Here is a 20,582-nt window from a genome sequence, read left to right on the forward strand (position 1 = left end):
CAAGCACAAATATATCACTTGTGGCAATGCTGAATGCTGGGAACACGGTGGTATTTCAGTATCATATGAAGTTAGGAGCCTGCCGTTAGACAGCTCTTATGCCAGTAAGCGCAGAAGGGTACTTACAGCAGCCCCATAGGACAGAGTTGCTGTGAAAACTCATGAAGATAATGATATATGACTGTCTACGGAGTGCAGCACCAGCATGTTAGTAAATGCCCAATAAACATTAACTAAGAAGTCAGGTTCCTCCTACAGAGGAGGATTTGCTGCAATGGAAGTGCTGAGTGTGGCAGCACATAAGAGCTCAAACCTTAAACCCTCTGATGGCAACTGGCATGGATGCAGAAACACTAGGGTGAAACTAATTCACACTTCTTATCTGAGCGATGAGGACAAGGAGAATGGACAAGAAATCCATTGTCTAGGTTGGACTATATAGAAAACCTCAGCCCTGAACAAGCAGATCTCCTGACTTTTAATTCTGCATTCTACTACACTATCAGATGATTAAAATAAGAGTAACACTAGTCACACTGATGATGATGATGATGATGAAACCCCATGTGTGAGCCTGTGCTAAGTATCAGACCTTGCCTTGCATCTCGCCAACACGATTTCATTCAATGCTCACAATACTCAAAAATGGAGCATGCTCCTCTCAATCTATTTCCATTTTACAGATGAAATATTCGATTTTTCTGGGGATGAAGTGCCATGTTGAAAGTGGCAAAATCTGGACTTGATTCAGGCCCATGATCTAAACAATTGGCTGGCACTGTGCTCAGATCAGAAATTAGGAATCTCTGCTCAACTAATTTTACCCTCTTTAGCTAAGTCATCATTAGAGTCTCATTTGCTTCTCGATAATTGGCTTCCCTCCTTGCTACGCTGTCTGTTCCATTTGGGTGATCTCTCATGCCAGGATGGTGTCATGTTCAGCAAATCTACTTGGGATGCCTGGGGATAATGAAGGCCCTTCGTTGTGTGGTTGCTGAATACTGAAGTGCCTGGTATTGCAGAGAGCGTCCACACACAGACACACCCCATGCATCAAGGATGATAGTGGTGCAGTGGGAAACACAGGGTCCTCTCACCATGCAGCATGTCACTCAACTTCCTTACATGGGCACTCCCTGGTATACTATGTACTGAATCTAGTACACAATCAGAGGGCAAAATTCTCTCTGTGCGTGTGTGTGTGTGTGTGTGTGTGTGGTGTGTAAAGAGGAGAAAGGGGCAAAACTCTAGACAACACTGGAAAAGTTCATTGAGATTCATTCCCAACAGTAAATAAATAATGAGAAAGAGGACCACAATCTATTAATGCTATGAATTCAAATGATTTTTCTAGCATACAATGAGTCTAAATATCCATAAATAAGAATACTGAAACCAGTTATGGTCTATGTATACAACAAAGTCCTATGAAGTCCTTAAAAATGGAACAGAAAAGTGTTCTCAATAATTCTCAGTGAGAGAAGCAAATTACAAACCTGGTAAAACAATATCCCAATTATACAAAATATATGATACAAGAGAGAGAAAGAATAAGCTGTGGTTATCTGTAAATCGTAACATCACAGGCACTTTTATGCATTTCCAAATCTTTTACAATAAACTCACAATATCTGGGTAAGACTAATCTCCATAAACAAGAAATGTCGCTTCCTGCCCCTCTCCTTCTTGCCTGCATCCCAAGAGTGTGCCTGGCAGAGCATCTGGTGTGATCTGAAAACTCGATTAGCAAGGCTATGTGTCAGGCAAGGATACATTGAATTTTGTTGAAACTTGAGAGGCAGAATCTGTGGTTCGGGCAATCCAAGCTCATCTATACACGGCTGTCCAGAAAGGGTTTATGTCATACCATCTCACCTGTGCCTTACATTGCAAACGCCCTATTCTCACTGAATTTTAGCACAATCACTCCAGAGGTTTATTTCTAAAAATAATAATTATTATATTATAGAATAAAAATAATGGAGTGGATAAAGAGACAATGGTACATCTACTCCACAGAATACTACTCACCCACTTAAAAGAATGAAATTCTACCATTTGCTACAAAATGGTCCCAATTAGAGATCATTATGTTCAGTGAAATAAGCCAATCCCAAAAGGAAAAATATCATATATTCTCTCTGATATAAGGCAGTCTTCATGCAAACTACAAGATCAGTAGGTATATGGGAAAGCACTTATATACATATATTTATCTAGAGGATCTATGTAATTGAGGTAAGTATACAATGAAGTGGAGATGCGCTGTAGCAAGCATCTCTATTTTTGAATAAAAGCTGGATTCCCAATGAAGCTGCTAAATATATCTTGACACTAGAACACTGGACTTTATACCACTGTCTATACCTACAATGTCAGCATACATTTAAATAGCAGAATGATGGACTTGTAGCAGTTGTTAAAGGACTAAGCTATTGTTACAACATAGGGGAAAAGAGTAGGTGGTGGTGGTTAGGAGAGAGGAGAGGGTGGAAGGGAAAATCCCTAAGCCTAAGGAATTATATCATGAAAAAATAGGAATTTCAATAATAAATAAATAATATAAAATTTGTATCTAAATTTTTTTTCAATAGAACCTGCCATCCTGGGTCCCTATGTAGCTTTTGGTGGTCAGTCTGTACATTATTTAAATATAATTTAGCAGGTATCATATGAAAGTCTCCCTGCAGTAGGCACTGCCTCGGGGCTGTCCTGTTATCTGTGATACAAACCCCTCCCCCGGCCTCACCCTGAATGTTTGCCTCTCCTCCTGAGTTGAACAGACACTGATCATGTCCACTCTTGTTTCCTTAGGTACAGCCCTGTTTCTCTGTAGGAATATATTTGTCCCTGTTAAAGGTGGGGAAGTAAATGAATGATTGACCTATTAGCACAGTCTTTAAAAAATAACAAGAATCACATCCCTTTTTTAATTTTTAAAAAGAATTCTCTAAATTTTGGATTATCATGTAATATTTTTACATTTTAGGGGACATAATGCAGTCTACCAACATATAAACATAGCATAAACCAATCAGACTACACAATCAACCTTTTAATTTCCTTATCTTATTTGTGTGCTTGGAGCCTGCTAGCTCCTATCTTCGTGTGTGTGTGTGTGTGTGTGTGTATGTATGTATGTATGTACACAAAACACCTGCCTATTAAACATGTGGAAAAAGCGCATTTTTCAAATACACCTGAGGATGACATTAAAAATGTCTTTGCTAAAACAGCTATGGCCTCGCCACTTCGTTTGCTTATGTTGCCTGGCTTGCTCAGGTAAACTCAAGTTTGAAAACATCTTGATATAAATCTTTTCTCTCCCACTGTGAGCCTCCAGGAAGCACAAACTTCAGACGGCTTCTGATGCCAGACTGCATAGCAGACAGGGAGCGCATCGGGAAAGCAACAAGCATTACCAGAAACATGTACCATGTGTGGAGTACCACACTTGCTGTGCGACTCTTGGCAAGTCTCTACCTCCAAGCTTTTTCACTTGTGGCAAGGAGCTAGTAAAGTTTACACTTCACAGAAATATCACAATTATTAACTGAGAAAATGTGTTAAGTGCTAAACATGGGCACAAAATAACTGCTAAATAGTGACCAGAAAAATGACATAGTACTACATTTCTTTCATATCCCCCTCAGTATCATGCTGCTATATTCTTAGCTTTTCAATAAAAAAAAAAGTGAAATGAATCTGCAGCTGGTTTTCAATTCAACTGTATCGTGGTCTTAAGTAAACTTCCTCCTATTCTCAGAGGATGCTAGGAGGAAAAAAGCAGCAAAATCAAACTTGAAGAGATCAACATAAAACTCCCAGAATATCCTAAAACCTGCCTCACTATAATTCAAACCATGACTAGCACTTCACAGCAAAAAAAATAATAAAATAAAATAAAAACAAAAAGATTCAGCAGTAACCACATAACCTTACAAAGATTTATACAAACTCCCTCATTGTTTGTGATTTCACAAATGCAAAGACTCATTCTAGAACTGAGAAAGAATCCCACACAAGGTGGATTGAAAAGTAGAAGAACAAACTAATTGTGCTATCTGCAAGTTTTAATGACGAGATATATACATACATTTATATATAACATATTTTACATATATGTATATGTATGTATGTGTGTATATATATATGATTTGGATTGCCATTGAATCATCCATCAGGAGCATTTTTACTTCATAATACCTTTGAACGTTGTTACTCAAAGTGTTTTTTGGAAGTTTAAGAGTAATTTTTGCTTTGATTGTTTGCCAATTTCTTTTAGAAAAGGCACTTTCATAAATGTCCTTTGGATTTGTTCTGCAGCTTATTAAATCACTGCTTTCTCTGATTCAGGACCTGAAGGTTCCTTTCTGAGGATGACGTCTGCAGTCAGAGACACAGAACAGGCAAGAGGGGACGTCAGGGGGCCCTTCTCAGATCTGCAAAGTGTGGAAGGGACATTGTGGGGCTGCACGTGGCTCTGTAACACCGCAGAGCAGATGGGCAAACTGGTCTCCCTGTTTGAAAATCTTTGAAGCTTCTATATGCTCTGATAAGAGAAGAAACTGAAGTCCTCAAAGCTTAATGGCACCTTCTCGAAGAAATGAAATCGGTTCCTATGATGTAAATCCTTTTAACTTCTCCAGGGAACTGAGCTTGCCTTTGCTAATGATCGGCTAAGTGACCTTGAGGGCACTGTGCAATTTCCCTTCATGTCTTTAACCTTCTATAAAATGGCCTCATACCTTGCTCCCAGCTCAGGTAGAACATTTAGAAGTGTTAGGAGCAACAGATTTAAAGAAGAAGGCTTTTTTTTCCAGGCATGAAATGGTGTTCTGTGCAAAAGATTCGGAAAAATTATGAATCAGAGGATGATGTTTAAAATCAGATGTTTCATTGTTGGTGGAGTTTTGGAAATATTATTCAACTCATCGTAAAGAGCTGTTCTGCAGCGAGGCCAAGTGACTTGTGCAATCACACAACATGCACTGAGTGAGATCATGCATTGAAGCACGTGGCATAGTGCCTGCTGTGCCGCATCACAGCACTCGACAGCCATCAGCTGCAGGGGCTACTGCACATGTGATGGCTGTAACTCAGGTGTCCTCGATCCAAGTTCTGTGCTCTTTCTATTAAAAGCATAAAGAAACTACAAGGAGGTTGCTCTAATGGCAACGTCTTGCCCTGAGAAAAAAAATCTCATTCTAACAGGGCCCCGTGCTAGTTGTTTTACATACATTTTCACATTTTTGCAGCTATAGAAACATAGTCAGAGAAGTTACTTGTTCAAAGAAGCACAGTTAGGTAGAGACCAAGCCAGGACCAGACATAAGCGGGTCCTGAATCAAAGGTCACTGATTCTACTGGTGCGTTCCAGGATCTGAGACTCAAGAGACGTTATATGAATTCCCAGGCAGAGGAACTGCTGCCATTCAGGGACTTTCCTCTACCCCACCTGATGCCACGACGGTACAATGATTAGAAAACAGTGCCTTTCTGTGGTTGCAGCCATGACCTGCATCCGAACGGCTGCCTCACACGCTCTGAATCATGAAGTCCGGATCACCAGCTCCAGGCTGTGTGGATGACAGATAAGAAGTTGATGGGGGAGGAGGAAAGCAGAGAGGGCAGCTACATCTTGATAAAAAGAAAGCCAGATCCTTTGTGGTTCACAGCCTCTCAAAATAGTTTCCAGTTTAAAAAAAAAAAAAGAAAAAGTCCACTAGCTGCAAATAAATATTGGACACGTTTCCAAATCTCTACTAGCACTCTTACTCTGTCTCTCTCTCTCTTTCTTTCTCTCTTTCTCCCTGTTTGTTTTGGGAACTGAAGAGAAAAGTGAGCAATGTGGATCCTAAAGCAGTTTACACACAACCAGATGGCGTGTCTGATTAGCATCAGACTAAAAAGACACAGGACTTAGAGATTAGGTTCTCACAGGGACAAATTCACTGCAAAGGCTTGGAGCTTCAGTGTTCTCGCAGACTCCCTCAGAGCTTTCTCAGGGCCTGTCTATTCATCCTGTCTCCCATCATCACGCCAGGCGAGTCTGAGCTTGTGTTGGAGAAGACAGCAAATTAGTCCTATAGGATTGCTCAGTTCTGGTCTTGCTGAGCCATGAAGTCATTCTCACAGGGCAAGCCAGTCCACATGGGGCTCCTTACTCACACACACACTCTACGCTAAGAATCACATCACACCACTGAGTCTACAACACAGTGAAAACAACTCAATGGCTATTTCCATTCTACCGAAGCAAAAATGCACACTTTAAAGGATTAAGTAACTTTGGAAAAAAAATCACAAGTCAACTCAGAGTGGAGGCTGACAGAGGTTAGCTGTCTTCATGAAAGAAAAGAAGAAAAATAACAATGAAAACAATACGTGTCTTCAAAGAACCCAAGGAGCAAGTCATCAGAGACGATGGCTGCCAGGCAACCACATTTACAGCCAGTGGTCCCTTTGCACGCTGAATCAAGAGGTTTTCATTCTAGTACTCTCCAACACCCCTTTCCCCAATGGCGGCATTGGATGTTGAAACTACAGATAATACCCTCTATATACACTATGAGTTTCCTATACATATAAATTTATGATGAAGTCTAATTTCCAGGTTAGGCACAGTAAGAAATTAGCAACTAATAAAATATGAATTATAACAATATACTGCAATAAAAGTTACATGAATGGTTTTCTCTCAAAATACTTTATTGTATAATAGGTCTTGACAACCTCCACATTTGAATTTTTTCTTTCCTTAAATTCAGAATGTTTACCTTTTACTAAAAGAAAGTGCCTACGGTTTATCTTTGGCATATCTGAATTACCAACATTATTCTTTTGCTCGGGAGCTGTTAAGTTAAATGAAGGTTATTTGAACACAAGCACTGCAATACTCCAAGTCGACTTGATAGCCAAGAAGGCTACAAAGAAACCAACTGATAGCCAGTGAATATAGTGTGAATACACTGGATAGAGGGATGATTCAAGTCCCAGATGGGATGTAGGCTGACAGTGTAAGGTTTAGATCACAGTATTCAGAATATAACATCATCTACAGTTTCTTAATTGTTTATTTCTGGAATTTTCCATTCAGTATTTGTAGACTGAATCCTTGGAAAACGAAACCAAGGAGAAGAGGTGACCCGTACAGTTCTGATGTGACCTGTATCAAGCTAAACAATGTACTGAAAAGCCACCAACTTCTTTAGCTAACCTACATCTTTCTAGGCAAACATAACATTGGCCCTTCACAAAAATACTCTATAGAAATCGAATAAAACTGGGAAAAGTTATTCAATGCCAGAATAGGAATCACATAATGCGTTAATTCCTTTTTATTGTGTTTCACGGATGCTGAGGGGGGAGAGAGGGGACACATGGCTTCCTAGGATGTAGGAAGCTTGGCTTGGGGTTATGTACAATAGTCAAATACAAAGAAATGCCTACATAGCAAAGAATCTGACACCGAGGATAGCAATAGGAATGACACTAGAGAACAACCCCAAGAATAGGATAATACTTAGTATGATGCCGAGCCTGATCCTACACAGAGCACTTTAACAGCATGATGCATCTCATTAGCTCACAAAACAGTTTTCTAATATTTCCTCTTAGTACCATCCCCATTTTACAGATGATCCTACTGAGAGTCAAAGTTAAGAAAAAAAAGTTAAGAAAATTCTCCATAGACACACAGCTGATAAGGGGCAGAATCACAAGCTCAGCTTAGCCTAGAGTGATCCAAGAACCAACAAGCCCTCTGTAGGATCCTCAGAGAGACAGGCCAAAATCAGAAAGAGTTCCCAGAGCCCCGTGGCTCTCTGTTTGGTGCCTAACACAAATGTCCAGGGCTGTGAATACAACCTCATGTCACCAGCATTGCTCCAGGCACCTTGCACATCTGGCCGTTAAATGAGTACAGGCTCGAGGCAGATCACATCCCTGAGGCTCAGGAGGCTTCAGAGGCAGAATAATAGAAGGAATTTCAATGCCACTCAAACTGAACAGAGGAATCAGGCTCAGTTAGTAACGGTGCAAAGACATCACAGCACTGGACACCCAGGCAGTGCACACCAACTCAAATCTTCTTCATTTGGAACATGAGGACTTCAAAAAGGGGGTAAGCAGAGATTGTCCTTCAGGATTCTTTCAGGAAGAAAATTCACTTAGCAAATGCAGAGAGGGAAAAGAATCACTTTTATGCTTTTTAAGAGTACAGAGCTTCCCATGTGAGCCAGGGGTGGGTGGACTGATTCTGTTTTTGCATCTTCTTGAAAATGGGTGCCCGTGGGGCACTTTATTGCCTCCTTCTAGTCTGTGAATGTCTTCAAAGATAAGGACTCTGCATTTCTTTGGTAACTGTGTGCAGCAAACACCAGGGCTGGCTATCTTTTGGTTAATATTAATCAGAGTTTTGACTGAACATGAAACCCAGGCACACAGCAGGACTGGGAAGCAGCAGCTGTCCAGCCTGCCCTGTGATGATGTTAAGCCTCAGGGGCCACCTCACAGCCCCTGAGACATGGCTTCAGCAACAGCATCAACCTTCCCCCTTCCATGGGGCTGCAAGTGACAGCACTTGCACAGTCTGGGCTCTTGCTCTTCCATATGGCCCCAGTGCCTTGCTGGGCCCCTGACAAGGACAGCAATCCCCTCTCTGCAGGCTGGGCAGTGCCATATGCAGCTCGTGATGCCCTTGTCACATCCCTAGGACGGACCTCAATTTGTCCTACTATGATATTGCCTGAAATCCTAAAAGGAGCTGGCAGTGCAGGAAGGGGTAAGGCATCTTTCAAAGTTTTCAGAGCAAGAATGTGGAAGCCAGAACTTGTCTCAGGTTTGACAAGCCACAGTAATGCAAGAAATACTGCCAAACTCACAGGGTGAAACTCATGTGACCTGACACAAAATACCTTGTACAAACAAGACCCATAGGGCTATTCCAAAACTTCATGGAAAAGGGAATTAAAAGATAAGCTTATTTTTGCCCAGAAATTTTGCAAGCTATATGTACTATTTTTTTTAATATACACACATTCCAGGAACTTTGTTAAGATTCCCTTCCATGTATTGTGCTAATACGTTGTCACAAATCTGGTCAATGTTCAGAAAATTGCAGTTAAATGTTAAAATCACTAAAAGGATGCTTTTCTTTCCCCATATCCCTCTCCTGCCCTTAACGCTAGGGATGGAATTCAGAGAGCAATTCTGGATGCACCATGTTAACCAGGCATTGGGAAAAAACCTTCACAGTGAAGTGGTTCCTGAATATTTCTGTGATTACCAGGCAATTTGCATAAATATTCAAGCTTCACTCTGAATAAATTCCAGTTGAATGATGGCTAATGCTCTGAATTCTAGAACCTCCAGTTACTTGCATAGTTTGTTTCTCATTGTATTGCTGACATCGCTGTGGACAGAAGAATTTAAATTCCATAGAGCTGATCTTCAGGGCACAGAAAACAATGTTTACCCTGAAGTCATTTCTTTCTGTTACAGAGAGGAAGAAAGGAATGTAGAGTTTTTTTTTTTTGAATCAGCAATGCAGGGATGTGGTAAAAAATGCAAGATCTGTATTGCGAGATCCAGTGTAGTTACATTGAACAAAAGGCACGATTCATTTGGCTGGATCCATGAATACAGAATATTGCTTAAGATGAAGTAGAGGATGAACAGACGCCTAAATCATGCTGTGCATATCTGGAAAATCAATGGACATCTAGCTTATTCACCTCAAAAACATGAGACCCTGAGTCCCTTGGCAGTGGCTGAGTACCTAGTGGTTACGAGCTTAGGAGTAGCAGAAGCTCTTTCCAAATTCATTGTCATTCTCTGACGTTCAAAAATATACATAATATATAAAGAAAAGCCAAGTGCACAGAAATCACAGACTGTGCTACCACGTGAGTAATAATAAAATGCCAGCAGACTACTCAGTATACATGTCTCTGATGGTCATCTGCAGCATGTCAGTGGAAACACTGGTCAACTCTGACGATGGAAGTGGCACACACAGGGACTGGGGCACCCTTTTTATGTAACACCCTTCCCACACCTCTGCATTTGAAACCATGTAAATGCAATACTTACTCAGAAACAATCTATATTCTTCTCTAAAAGCTAACCTAACTCCTACTCAACTGGAATCTCTGTGATGGATTCCAATTCTAATGAGCTCTCCCATTTATTCTTACACACTTGAAATCTGGGGAACTTCCCCATCGGTGGTTCTTTCCACTAAAGGAATTTCTCTTGCTTCCCTTTGACTTAAGGATTATACATCATACAGAGAGACAAAAACCATATACAACAATGACTTAAAGCCTACGGCTCCAAATTTACCACTGGGTGAAATATTCTTAAGAGAAATAAACAATGCATCTTAGGCTCCTCTAAAATCACTTTACATCTTGATGCCTATACTGTCAATTACTTTCTATTTTCTACACTTCAACAGACTGAGCGACTTATCAAAGAATACCTGGGCAAGTAGTGCTCTCTCTTGCCCAGCCGCCCAACCAGCATGTGTGGTTCGTGGCATCACCCATCTATCTGCCAGGAACGCTAAACATTTACCTTGCTTTTTAAAGAGGTTGCTCTGGACGATCTCATTCATGGACTGTACTTTCTGCTTCTGGAGTTTGACTGGAGGAATGCAGGTGTAGAACTCATAGAGGAGTTGGCTGCGGGCAGAAAAAGCAGAATCTTGCAGTCACTTAGCTGTCATTTAGAGACAGAAACAGCACAGCTGTCAATTCCCATGGACCCCCAGTTCCTGGAAGAGCATGAGATGCACAGTAACTCTTCAGGAAATGCATGTCAGTAGCTTGTGTTGAATATTAACAGCATGAAAAAAAGATGTGAAATAACATCAATAACCTTGAGTGTATCAGACACATGCTTTGCATTTTACATTCACTGTGCCATTTAAAACAACTCCACGGGTTACACAGAATACTTATTCCGGTTTTATAGGTGAGAACACTAAGGTTTAGAAAGGTTAATTCATTTCTTAACGTCATAAAGATAGGGAGTCAAACTTACAAGCATTTAAAACCAGATTCTGACTTCATTTACAAATGTTCCATGCATGGTACTGTTATAATAAAATTTTCAGATAAAAAAAAATCTTTTAGTATAAAAAAGCATGAGCGAGTTGTGGGATAGAATCAGTTTGAGACATCAAGAAAGAGAAAGCTCTCCCACTCCAATAGACTGAAATTTAAAAAGAACCCTGAAATAAAACTCTGTCAGTATTGCAGAATGAGTTCATGCATTTATTAATGCTTCCAAGTACATATTAAACACATGCTTAGTATCTGATGGGCAATGTTCAAAGAAGTGTGGACACAGTATGAACAGATTTGGTTCTAAGTGGTACTTCTATAGAGCCTGGCCCAATCTTAGGTGTTACAAGCATTTGGTTGAGTGCACCTGTAGATGTGAGATCTCGGCTTGCCTGCCCCTCTATGCCTACAAAATGAACAAATAAATAAATAACAAGGATGCTAAATCAAAAGCAAAGTGAGCCCATTTCTATCATCTATTGAAACATTCTTGTTTATTCTCCATTTGTAAGTATAAGACCTTATGCAGCAAAGAATAGAACCCCAAACAAGCTTTCAGTTCAGGTGAAAGAGGGATGTTTCACACTAGACATCATTTTTTAATCTACACATTTTGAAATTCTACATCCTCAAGTGAAGATGTTTGTAAGCTACTGGGATTTTTTGTCAAAGTCCAGCCCAACAAAATCAATAGGCAAAAATTCCACAGTGGAATCCCCAAATGATGCTCCTGCCATGTGCCCGCCTTGTCCCTGAACTGAGAGTTCATCTGGAACTCCCTAAAACAGTCCTCCCTTTCCTGCAAATCCTTGTTTTGCCACAGAGCCCAGGCAAGCACATCATAAACTCTCACCTGAGTAACTTTGCATCAAAGACGGTTTCCACATCATGGAGGACAGATGGGATATATTTCAAAGCCGCCACCTGGGTGGAAGATGAAATAAACATGAGTGATGGCCACATGCAACAACTCTGGGCTGGCAAGGCTGCTCTGCAACATGATATGGGTAGGGGAAGATGACTCCGTTTCGGGACACTGCTAGACTGAAGCCACTATGTTTATAGATTGAAATTCATTGTATATAAAAGAAGTCATAATTTCCAGCAGTAGCACACAGAATATTCACATTCTTAATTACTTGCTTAATTTGAAAGACAGAAAAGAAAGAGACTGTGAGAAAGAAGGACAGACAGACAAAATGCTCCCATCAATTACCTGACTTGCCAAAAACACTCAAGGCCAATAGGTGGAGCAAGAAACATAATCCAGGTCTCCCATGTGGGTGCTAAGAACTCAGTGGCAAGAAGCTGGGGTTAGGAATTGGGGCACAACATAAAACCCAGTTACTCCAATAAAAATGTGGAGGGTCTTTAAGTGCCAGGCGAAATGCCTGACATGAAAATTACTTTCTTAAAGAAAAATATTACTTCTAGACACACAGAGCTGAGCTTCTTTCCATAAGTAATTACTATGACTATTCTCCGAGAATTTACAATGGAGTAGACACCATGCTAAACACTGTTAATAGATTATCTTGTTAACTACAGGCCTGCAAGGCAAATATTCTTTTCATAGATAAGTAAATTTCTGGTGCATTCAAAAATAAATAACTATCTCCAGGCCACGAAGTTTAGAAGAAGAGATATTCGATTCAAATTCAGTGAGGCTACCTTTACAAACACTTCTTGAAGCCCTCAAGCTATATGGCCCCTTACACAGACACTGTCTTTCTTTGGGCTCATCCTTCTTTTTTAATGGTTTTTCATGATTTTTAAAGGGTCAGAACCATTATGTTTGATAAGAAAAAAAAGATTTCACACTAGACAAGGTATCACCCCTGAAGTCCCACATTCTCATCTCAGCCCCAATGCCTCTTCTCACAAGGAAGGGACCAATGTTAAGGATGAAGTCTACTAACTTCCCTTCTGGATTTCTTTCTTTACAGGAATGTGTGTGTGTGTATGTGTGTGTGTGTGTGTGTGTACACAGTTCTGCAACTTGCTGTCTACACTCAGCCAACATGAGAGTGGAATTTTGGCATGGCACTTCACAGAGTGTATTCTTCCTGTGTTTAGGCAAGGCCTAAATGTGTACAGTGCCTGTTTATTACAAGGGCTGTATTAAGAAAATATTTAGTATATATATATCTGTATACATGTAAGGATGTTTGTAAGATACAGTTTTCAAAGTTAGCTTACCAAAATGGATATCCATGAAATTTTAAAGATATTTTCAAATTATCTTAAAAGGAACAACAAATTCCTTTTACCAACAGCTCCTTTTCCAATAACCTTGCTAATTACTACATAGACACACAACAGTTCTGAAGGGTTCTATAGTTTCAACCTTAAAAATGCTTTATTTAATTACTTGCATTTGTATTTTGAAGCGAAGGGAAACAGAGATAAGGAGCTCTGCCATCTACTGGTTCCCAGTTGCCTGCAACAGCCTTGACTAGTCCAGGCTAAAGCCAGGCATCTAGAACTCAAGCCAGGCTTTCCGCACAGCTGGCAGGGATCCAACAACTTGCATGACATGGCTGCTGCCTTCCAGAGTATGCATCAGCAAGAAGCTGGATAAGAAGCAGAGTAATCGGAATGTAAACTGGACACTCCAGTACAGGATGTCAGCATCCCAAGGGGAAGGTTAACTGCACTACGTGCCCGCCCTGAGATTCACTACCTTTTCAATTTTGTCCACTTGATGTTCATGACTTGTTATTGCTAGTGCAGGTATACATGGATTCTATGATCATAGGACACTGATATTTAATAAGCTCATTCATATAATTTTTCCTTTTTTAGTATTTTTTTCCTTATTGGTTTAAGGGATTCTTCATGCGTTATTAATATTAACCTTTGGCCAAAACATATTTCTCAAGGATTGTCTCTTTCCTGTCTGTGTACCTTTGTTTATAATGTCTTTCATTGCACGGGAAGATTTTAATTTACATGTTGTCAAATTTGTTTGACTTTACAGTTATTGGATTTTTGTATCTAGAGAGCTATTCTTCATTCTTTCAGATCTGCATGACAAAAGAGGATTCTAACACCAAAGTTTCTAAAGCTATGTTCCTTTGCGCACTCTTGTCCTAAAGGACAATATTAGGTGTTCTATAGGGTAAAAGGAATTTGAAATCAAATCATTTTCAGAAACACTGGTTTATGCAAAGACAAACAATGAGATTTTTTTTTTTAACTACAGAACTTTTCAGAACTTTAATATGCTGTGAAACACTGTGCCCTTCCTCTAGGCAGTTACCATCCACAGTACATTCCAACCTAGTTGTTCAAGGACTATCTTTATCAGGAAATGCCAAACAGATGCAGCAAAGATTAGGCAACTACAATGTTGGCCACACAACAGAAAGGAGTGAAATGGAGGATTTTAGGGTCGTCCATCTGAAGAATGAGTCGTTCTTGTTCAGCTGTTTTAACACTGCGCTATCCAAATCAAACCCAACTCTAGATCACCTTTCCAGCATGGGCTCCCTGATTACAACCTCTGCAATCTAAACAGACCCATAGCTACATGTCCTGAAGCTGGAAAGTCCAAGCACTCCTGGAAAACTGTGTTTTCATTAAGTATTAAGTCAAATGACATTGAGCAAAGAGTAACCAACATATGAATTGAGTTCTCCACCTAGACCTGCCTGGGCCTAGGCGTCGGATTCTACCCTCTGAGCCTCAGCATCTACATGTAGGGTAAAGGAGAAAGAAGTAGAGGATCCACTGTGAGGCCCAGCACACAATAGGCGCTGTGGAATATGAACACCAGATCACTTGTCATCTCATCTCTCTAGCACCCTCCCTCACCCCCAGTACCAGGACAAAAGAATACGTGTACAAATCATAATTAAGACCTAAGTGAAACAACAAAGACAGAAAGCCCCTGATCAAGTGGGGAAAAGCTAGCCCTTGTGTGTCGGCTGCTGCAGGCTGCTGGCTTTCAGGGGCTGCTTATCATTCCAGGACTCCGGAGAGAAGCTACAGAACAATGGTCCCCAGGAGCCTACACAGACTCACTTGCACATTTCAGCTTTTATCCACAGAGAGGTGAACAGGCTAGGGGAAGGGCTGCTTCAGAGGAATGAAATCTTCCCAGCTGTCCATTCCTGCTAATGACAGAATTGAACACACCAAGGCAGAGTCACCTGAGACTCAGAGCATGTCATGAAGGCAAAGGCAGCATACTGAATTCTCCCTGGGTCTAGTGGTGCCACAGAGAAGTAGGTCTGTGGCTCTCTGTCCAGGTACGAAGGCCCATCTCTGACTCAGGAAGGTGTCTGAAACTGTTGTCACAGCTAGTTCTGGTCCCAAGACTCCTGCCCGTGGCTTCCGCTGACATATTTGAATTGGTGATATCAAACAAGCTCAGCAGGTGCTATAACCATCACTCTCAGAAGACAATGGTTCAGCTGTGCAACACTGGAGATCTACCTGTGTAGTAACTTTCTGAGATATGGAAACTAGAAACAGACTGGCTTCCTTGGTCAGTTAGCTTCCTGAGCATCACATGGTTTCACTCTTGCTATTGCTGTTACTCTCATTATTAGAACCATTACACACAAAATAATATCTCATTATTATTACTTTCTCTAAAGCATATACTTCTGTGCTATATGTAAAACTTAAACACACACATACCTAAATGCATGCAATACATATATTTACATAAATACATAACTATAATAAGACATTACTCGCAAGGTTTTAAAACAGAAACCATAAAAGTAATGGTAAATGTTTAAAGTGACAGATATGTTAATTTAACAATCACTCAGTGTGTACATTTATCAAAACATCATCTTGTTTTGAAGACATACATGAAAAATTAGATGTTAAACATAAGCTTAAAAAATAAAATAGAGGGCCTGGCACGATAGCATAGCAGTTAAAGTCCTCGCCTTGAACTCGCTGGGATCCCATATGGGCGCCAATTCTAATCCCGGCAGCTCCACTTCCCATCCAGCTCCCTGCTTGTGGCCTCCTGGGAAAGCAGTTGAGGACAGCCCAAAGCCTTGGGACCCTGAACCCGCATGGGAGACCTGGAAAGAAGTTCCTGGCTCCTGGCTTCGGATCGGCACAGCACCAGCTGTTGCGGCCACTTGGGGAATGAATCATCAGACAGAAGATCTTCCTCTCTGTCTTTCCTCCTCCAATAAAAAGATATATATAGATATAATTCCTTTATATATAATTATATATAATATATATATTATATAAATAGACATGTATATATTTTGTATATGAATATATAATATATATAAAATATATAAAATATATAATTATATATACATGTAATTCGTATATATATATATAAAGGAATTACCTAATCACTGAAAGGTTTGGGGCAAACTCCCAACTCCTTCTGCTATACACTGAGTTTTCTTTTTCCCTACCTCTAAGCATACAGACTGTGGGCCACTTCTCAAGAACAGGGCACGTTTTCCCCCTCAGTTCAGACATTTAAACATTTATATATCAATTGCAGAGAAGAGAGAGGGAAGGAAGAGGCATTCTTAATTAGCTCATGTTCTTGACCATGGGCCAAACACCTGTCTGTCCTCCCCGTTGCTTACTATTGTTAAACACTCATCCACCTGGCTCTTTTCCAGAAGATGAGAGTCTTTTAATGAAATTGCACTATTGTTTTATGCTGATGAAGAATTCAAAGTTTGAACTCAATTCAAATCCAAAATCCAATACCTTTCAGCTAAGGTGAGGTTACTCAACCCCTCTAAGCTCCCTTTCCTTCTTCTGTAAAGGACAGATAAGAAGAGTTGCCTTATAAATTTGTTACAGAGCTCAAATGAGCTCGCAATATATGTAAAACATTTAGCCCAATGCTTCATATTTAATAAACGCTAAAACATACAACAACAAAAAATGTCAGAACCTAGTACTCATTCTTTAATTATTCAGCCAATAAATATTCAAGAATTTTCTATACTATTCTAGACATTGGCAAATAAAAGCCATGGGCCTCTACCTCCATTGATACACAAGTGACATTATTAGCAAGATAGGCAATGGTAGTGACCAAAGGAGCACATCACTAAACTCCATCTGTTTATTTAATTCCATCAAATTGGGGCATTATAAAATATCTGACTTTAAGCTTTTACTCCCCTTCCCATCCTCTTTGAACTATTGGGTTTTCACTTTTCGTGGTTTGGGAGAGCTGCTGCTATGCAACTCAGAACATTAAGGAAAACCCCAGAAAGCAATTCACTAAAGCCAGATGAGCCTTAGAAATGGGAAATAACTTGCTTCAGTCTCAGAACACCTAATGGACAAAGCTGAGATACGAAGTAGATCTGCTCTACTAGGAACTAAGGCAGCACAAATAAGGGGTTCCTGGAGTACATTAGGTGTGCTTGTAACCAGCACTTAGAGCCGACACCTCACCCACTGTAGCACTCTCCCCACTGTATTCCATGCAGGTGGAGCTCAAACCTGTCACTGTCACCATGGCAATAGCCAAACTTTGCCATCCATTTTTTCATAGTCAGTTATTGTAAGATTTTTTTTCTTCCTTGATTGCCTTAATGTAATAAATAATCAAAAGTCCTGTTACTACCTGGCCTCATGTGGTAAGGTTAGAAACACATATACCCACCCCCTTCCAGCTTCTGCTGCTCTAATAAAATGCCTGAAAAGCTTCTATTTATGATACGGTAGGGGATGCAGTGGCATAAATGACTAAATGTTATCTAAACTAATTTTCATTATGAGACCAACAGTTCCTATTGACTTATTTTATTTGATCCTCTGAAATCTTCAGATATTGCTTTCCCCATTTTATAAACCAAGACCTAGCAAACCAAAATGGTGTACCTAAGGTTACCCTCCCATGAATGGATGAGCACTTTTCCCTCCCCGACCTAAAAGGCAGAGTGCTTACTCCTATAGCAAATACCGAAGACTATTGGAAATTTTGCTGACATCACATGGCCTAAATCCCTCTTGTCTTATTAGTCCATTCCTCTCCCCTCAAAAGGCATTAAATTCTCTTCAAATAGTCCTGCTCTTGCCATTTGAATATGACTTCAATTCTTTTTTGATAACTTTACAACAACCATGTAAGTAAGTAGAATACATCATTAGTTTTATGCAAATCCCAGGAGCTAAATTTGGCTTTTATAGCAATTTAAAGAGAGATGAAGCCCCTTTCTACAGTTTTAAGGTGTGGGGGTGCAGAGATCCAGGAAAAGAAACCAACATAATCTGACCCAAAATGCAGGCAATGAGAGGCATTTCTAGCACAGTTACTCAGACAATAAGCAGCTGGGTAAAGGACTTAGGCATAAGCCATAATAATCATCTTAGTTCTCTGTGTTTGCTTAACATTTTATACTTTGCTCTTTTGCAAACAATGTTTCTTTGATCCTCCCCCGAAGTCTGAGGTCTTACAGATGAGGAAACTGAGACATGGAGTCATTGAACGGCTGGCACAAGGTCATCAGGTGTTCAGGAGAATGTTCTAGTACATTCTAGTAGACCCGGGGCTCCCCAGGACTGTCAATGTTGACGTTCTCATCTTTACTTTCTTGCTTCTATGCTTTCCCTCTCCTCCTTTCATTTCTCTCCCTTCTTCTTCCCCCTGGCCCTTGGTTCCTTCCACCAATATGCATGTGGTTCAGCCTAGGGAAACAGGTGCCGGACTAGAAGGAGAAACTCTGGGCTAGCTCATCTTCTTCCTCTCTCCTTCTCCTAGGAGCAACTGCTCCTTCCTCCTTGCCACCAACTACATCCATGTATTCATCAATTCCATGTCCCTGGAGTCTGCTTCAGACCCAACGTGGTCCTATAGTCCCTCACACGGCCCACTGTACCCTCAGTTCTCCCTGGATTCCCTCATGGGGTATCTCCTCTGTAAGGAAGCTCAGCTGTCTTTGACAAGACACAGGTGGTGTGACAAGCCACATTTCATGCTGCCCCTGCTCCTGATATGCCTGTGTTACAGAATGAAGACAGTTGTAGGAACATCAGAAGTATCTAAGAAACCAGCAAGAAGCAAGGGAAGGTGAAACTGTGAGTCTGCTGTCCCAAACAATCCCAGGGAAAAGCCCCACAGCTCCAGCACGTGCCACATGGACAGGATCAAGAGGAATGCAATGTTGTGGTTGCCAGCAGGATCTTGAGATTCTGGCGGGAAGAGAAGTATACTCCAGCCTTAACACTTCCTGGCCTTGAGAAAACCGGATCAGCTCTGCGAGCTTCAGCTTCCTTGTCTATGAAATGGAAGATCTTAACACCCAACCCGAAGACTGTGCATTCACTCCTTCAGCAGAATTTTATTAATCATTAATTATGTGTTAGGATTGTTGTAGAGGTTGAGGAATACTGATGAACAAACCCTTTTCTTTCTATGCACACATTCTGCACATATACGCCTCCTGCTATCCGTTAAATCAAAGAAAGCCAGCAGCAAAAGGGCTCTCAAACTTGGCTTCACATTGAAAATCACGTCAAGAAGAGATGTCTTAAAATTCCCTTAGCCCAGTTATCCTCCCCACCAGTTACACTGCAAAGCCGAGACATGGTAACCAAGCATGTTTTAAAGATTCCCGAATACCTCTGAAGTGCACAAGCAACATTCCCTAGACAGACAGGCTTCTGCTCTGCCACCTTACCTCCAGCCTACTTGAACTCTAGCACTTCCTTCATGCTAACCAGAGGCTGAGCAATCCTGGGCAGAATGGGTATGTAAACTGGCAACTAACAGGATAATGCTGATCAAAAGAAACAGCAGAAGCAGCCTGCATCATCTCATGAACCAGATGTGTGTGGGTCCTCTTTATTTGTGTATACCTCCTCCTATGCTCAGCAGGGTCCTGTGAAGGTTTTGGAGCCTTGGTCAAAAAAAGATGTAAAATCTGAGTTTATGGGGCTGAGAATAAAGAGTGGACTAGCAGAGCTGCAATTCACGAGCCTGCTACCTTTACTACTACTCTTACCCCTAGATGTGGATCAGGTTTGACTTATTTCTTGCCAGCTAACAAAAGCCCCAGCAATATTTTTAAAGCGGGTACTGCTATCTTCATGGGAAAGAAACCATAAATATGCTTTCTCCTGCCCCAGTCCTCATGAGCCTTGAACCACAAACCCAACTCAGACCTTTCAGGAACACGAAGCTGCATAATTAAGCAGAAGCAGACATTATCTCAGCATGCCAGTATTTATCGGATGCCCAAGGGACAAGGCCGAGAGTGTGTGTGTGTGTGTGTGTGTGTGTGTGTGTTAGCATAAACCAACCTGCAGAAGGATAGTGGTCTTATATTGGCTTTTCATCAAGTTGTTGATGGACTCAAAGAGCCGTCTCATGGATTCTTCAAACTCCATCTGTTCCTTGCCTTCATAAAGCCTGAAAGAAGACACATTTGAATGATTTCTCAAGCCAGTCAGGTGGCACTATTGCAAGAGTGTACCAGCTACAATTCTTTATTTAAACTTAAAAGCCCAAGCGGGGTGGATTAAACATGGAGTTTCCAGGAAGCAGCAGGG

The 20,582-nt window shown here is 40.8% G+C and overlaps 1 protein-coding gene across 2 annotated transcripts in view; it reads right to left on the bottom strand.

Annotated features, from left to right (window-relative positions):
* DOCK2 (dedicator of cytokinesis 2) overlaps nt 1–20,582 on the bottom strand; it is a 526,535-nt gene that overhangs the window by 401,734 nt on the left and 104,219 nt on the right. For both annotated transcript variants that reach the window (XR_009247240.1, XM_058677931.1), the window contains exons 23-25: nt 20,334–20,442; nt 11,926–11,996; nt 10,582–10,688 (exon numbers count right to left, since the gene is read on the bottom strand). Coding sequence is in view for 1 of the 2 variants with exons in the window: in XM_058677931.1 (XP_058533914.1) it covers nt 10,582–10,688; nt 11,926–11,996; nt 20,334–20,442 (287 nt within the window). In the remaining variant the exon portion in view is untranslated. The remainder of the gene's footprint in view (nt 1–10,581; nt 10,689–11,925; nt 11,997–20,333; nt 20,443–20,582) is intronic.

The sequence above is a fragment of the Ochotona princeps genome, chromosome 19 (assembly GCF_030435755.1).
Source record: "Ochotona princeps isolate mOchPri1 chromosome 19, mOchPri1.hap1, whole genome shotgun sequence".
NCBI classification, from domain to species: Eukaryota; Metazoa; Chordata; class Mammalia; order Lagomorpha; family Ochotonidae; genus Ochotona; species Ochotona princeps.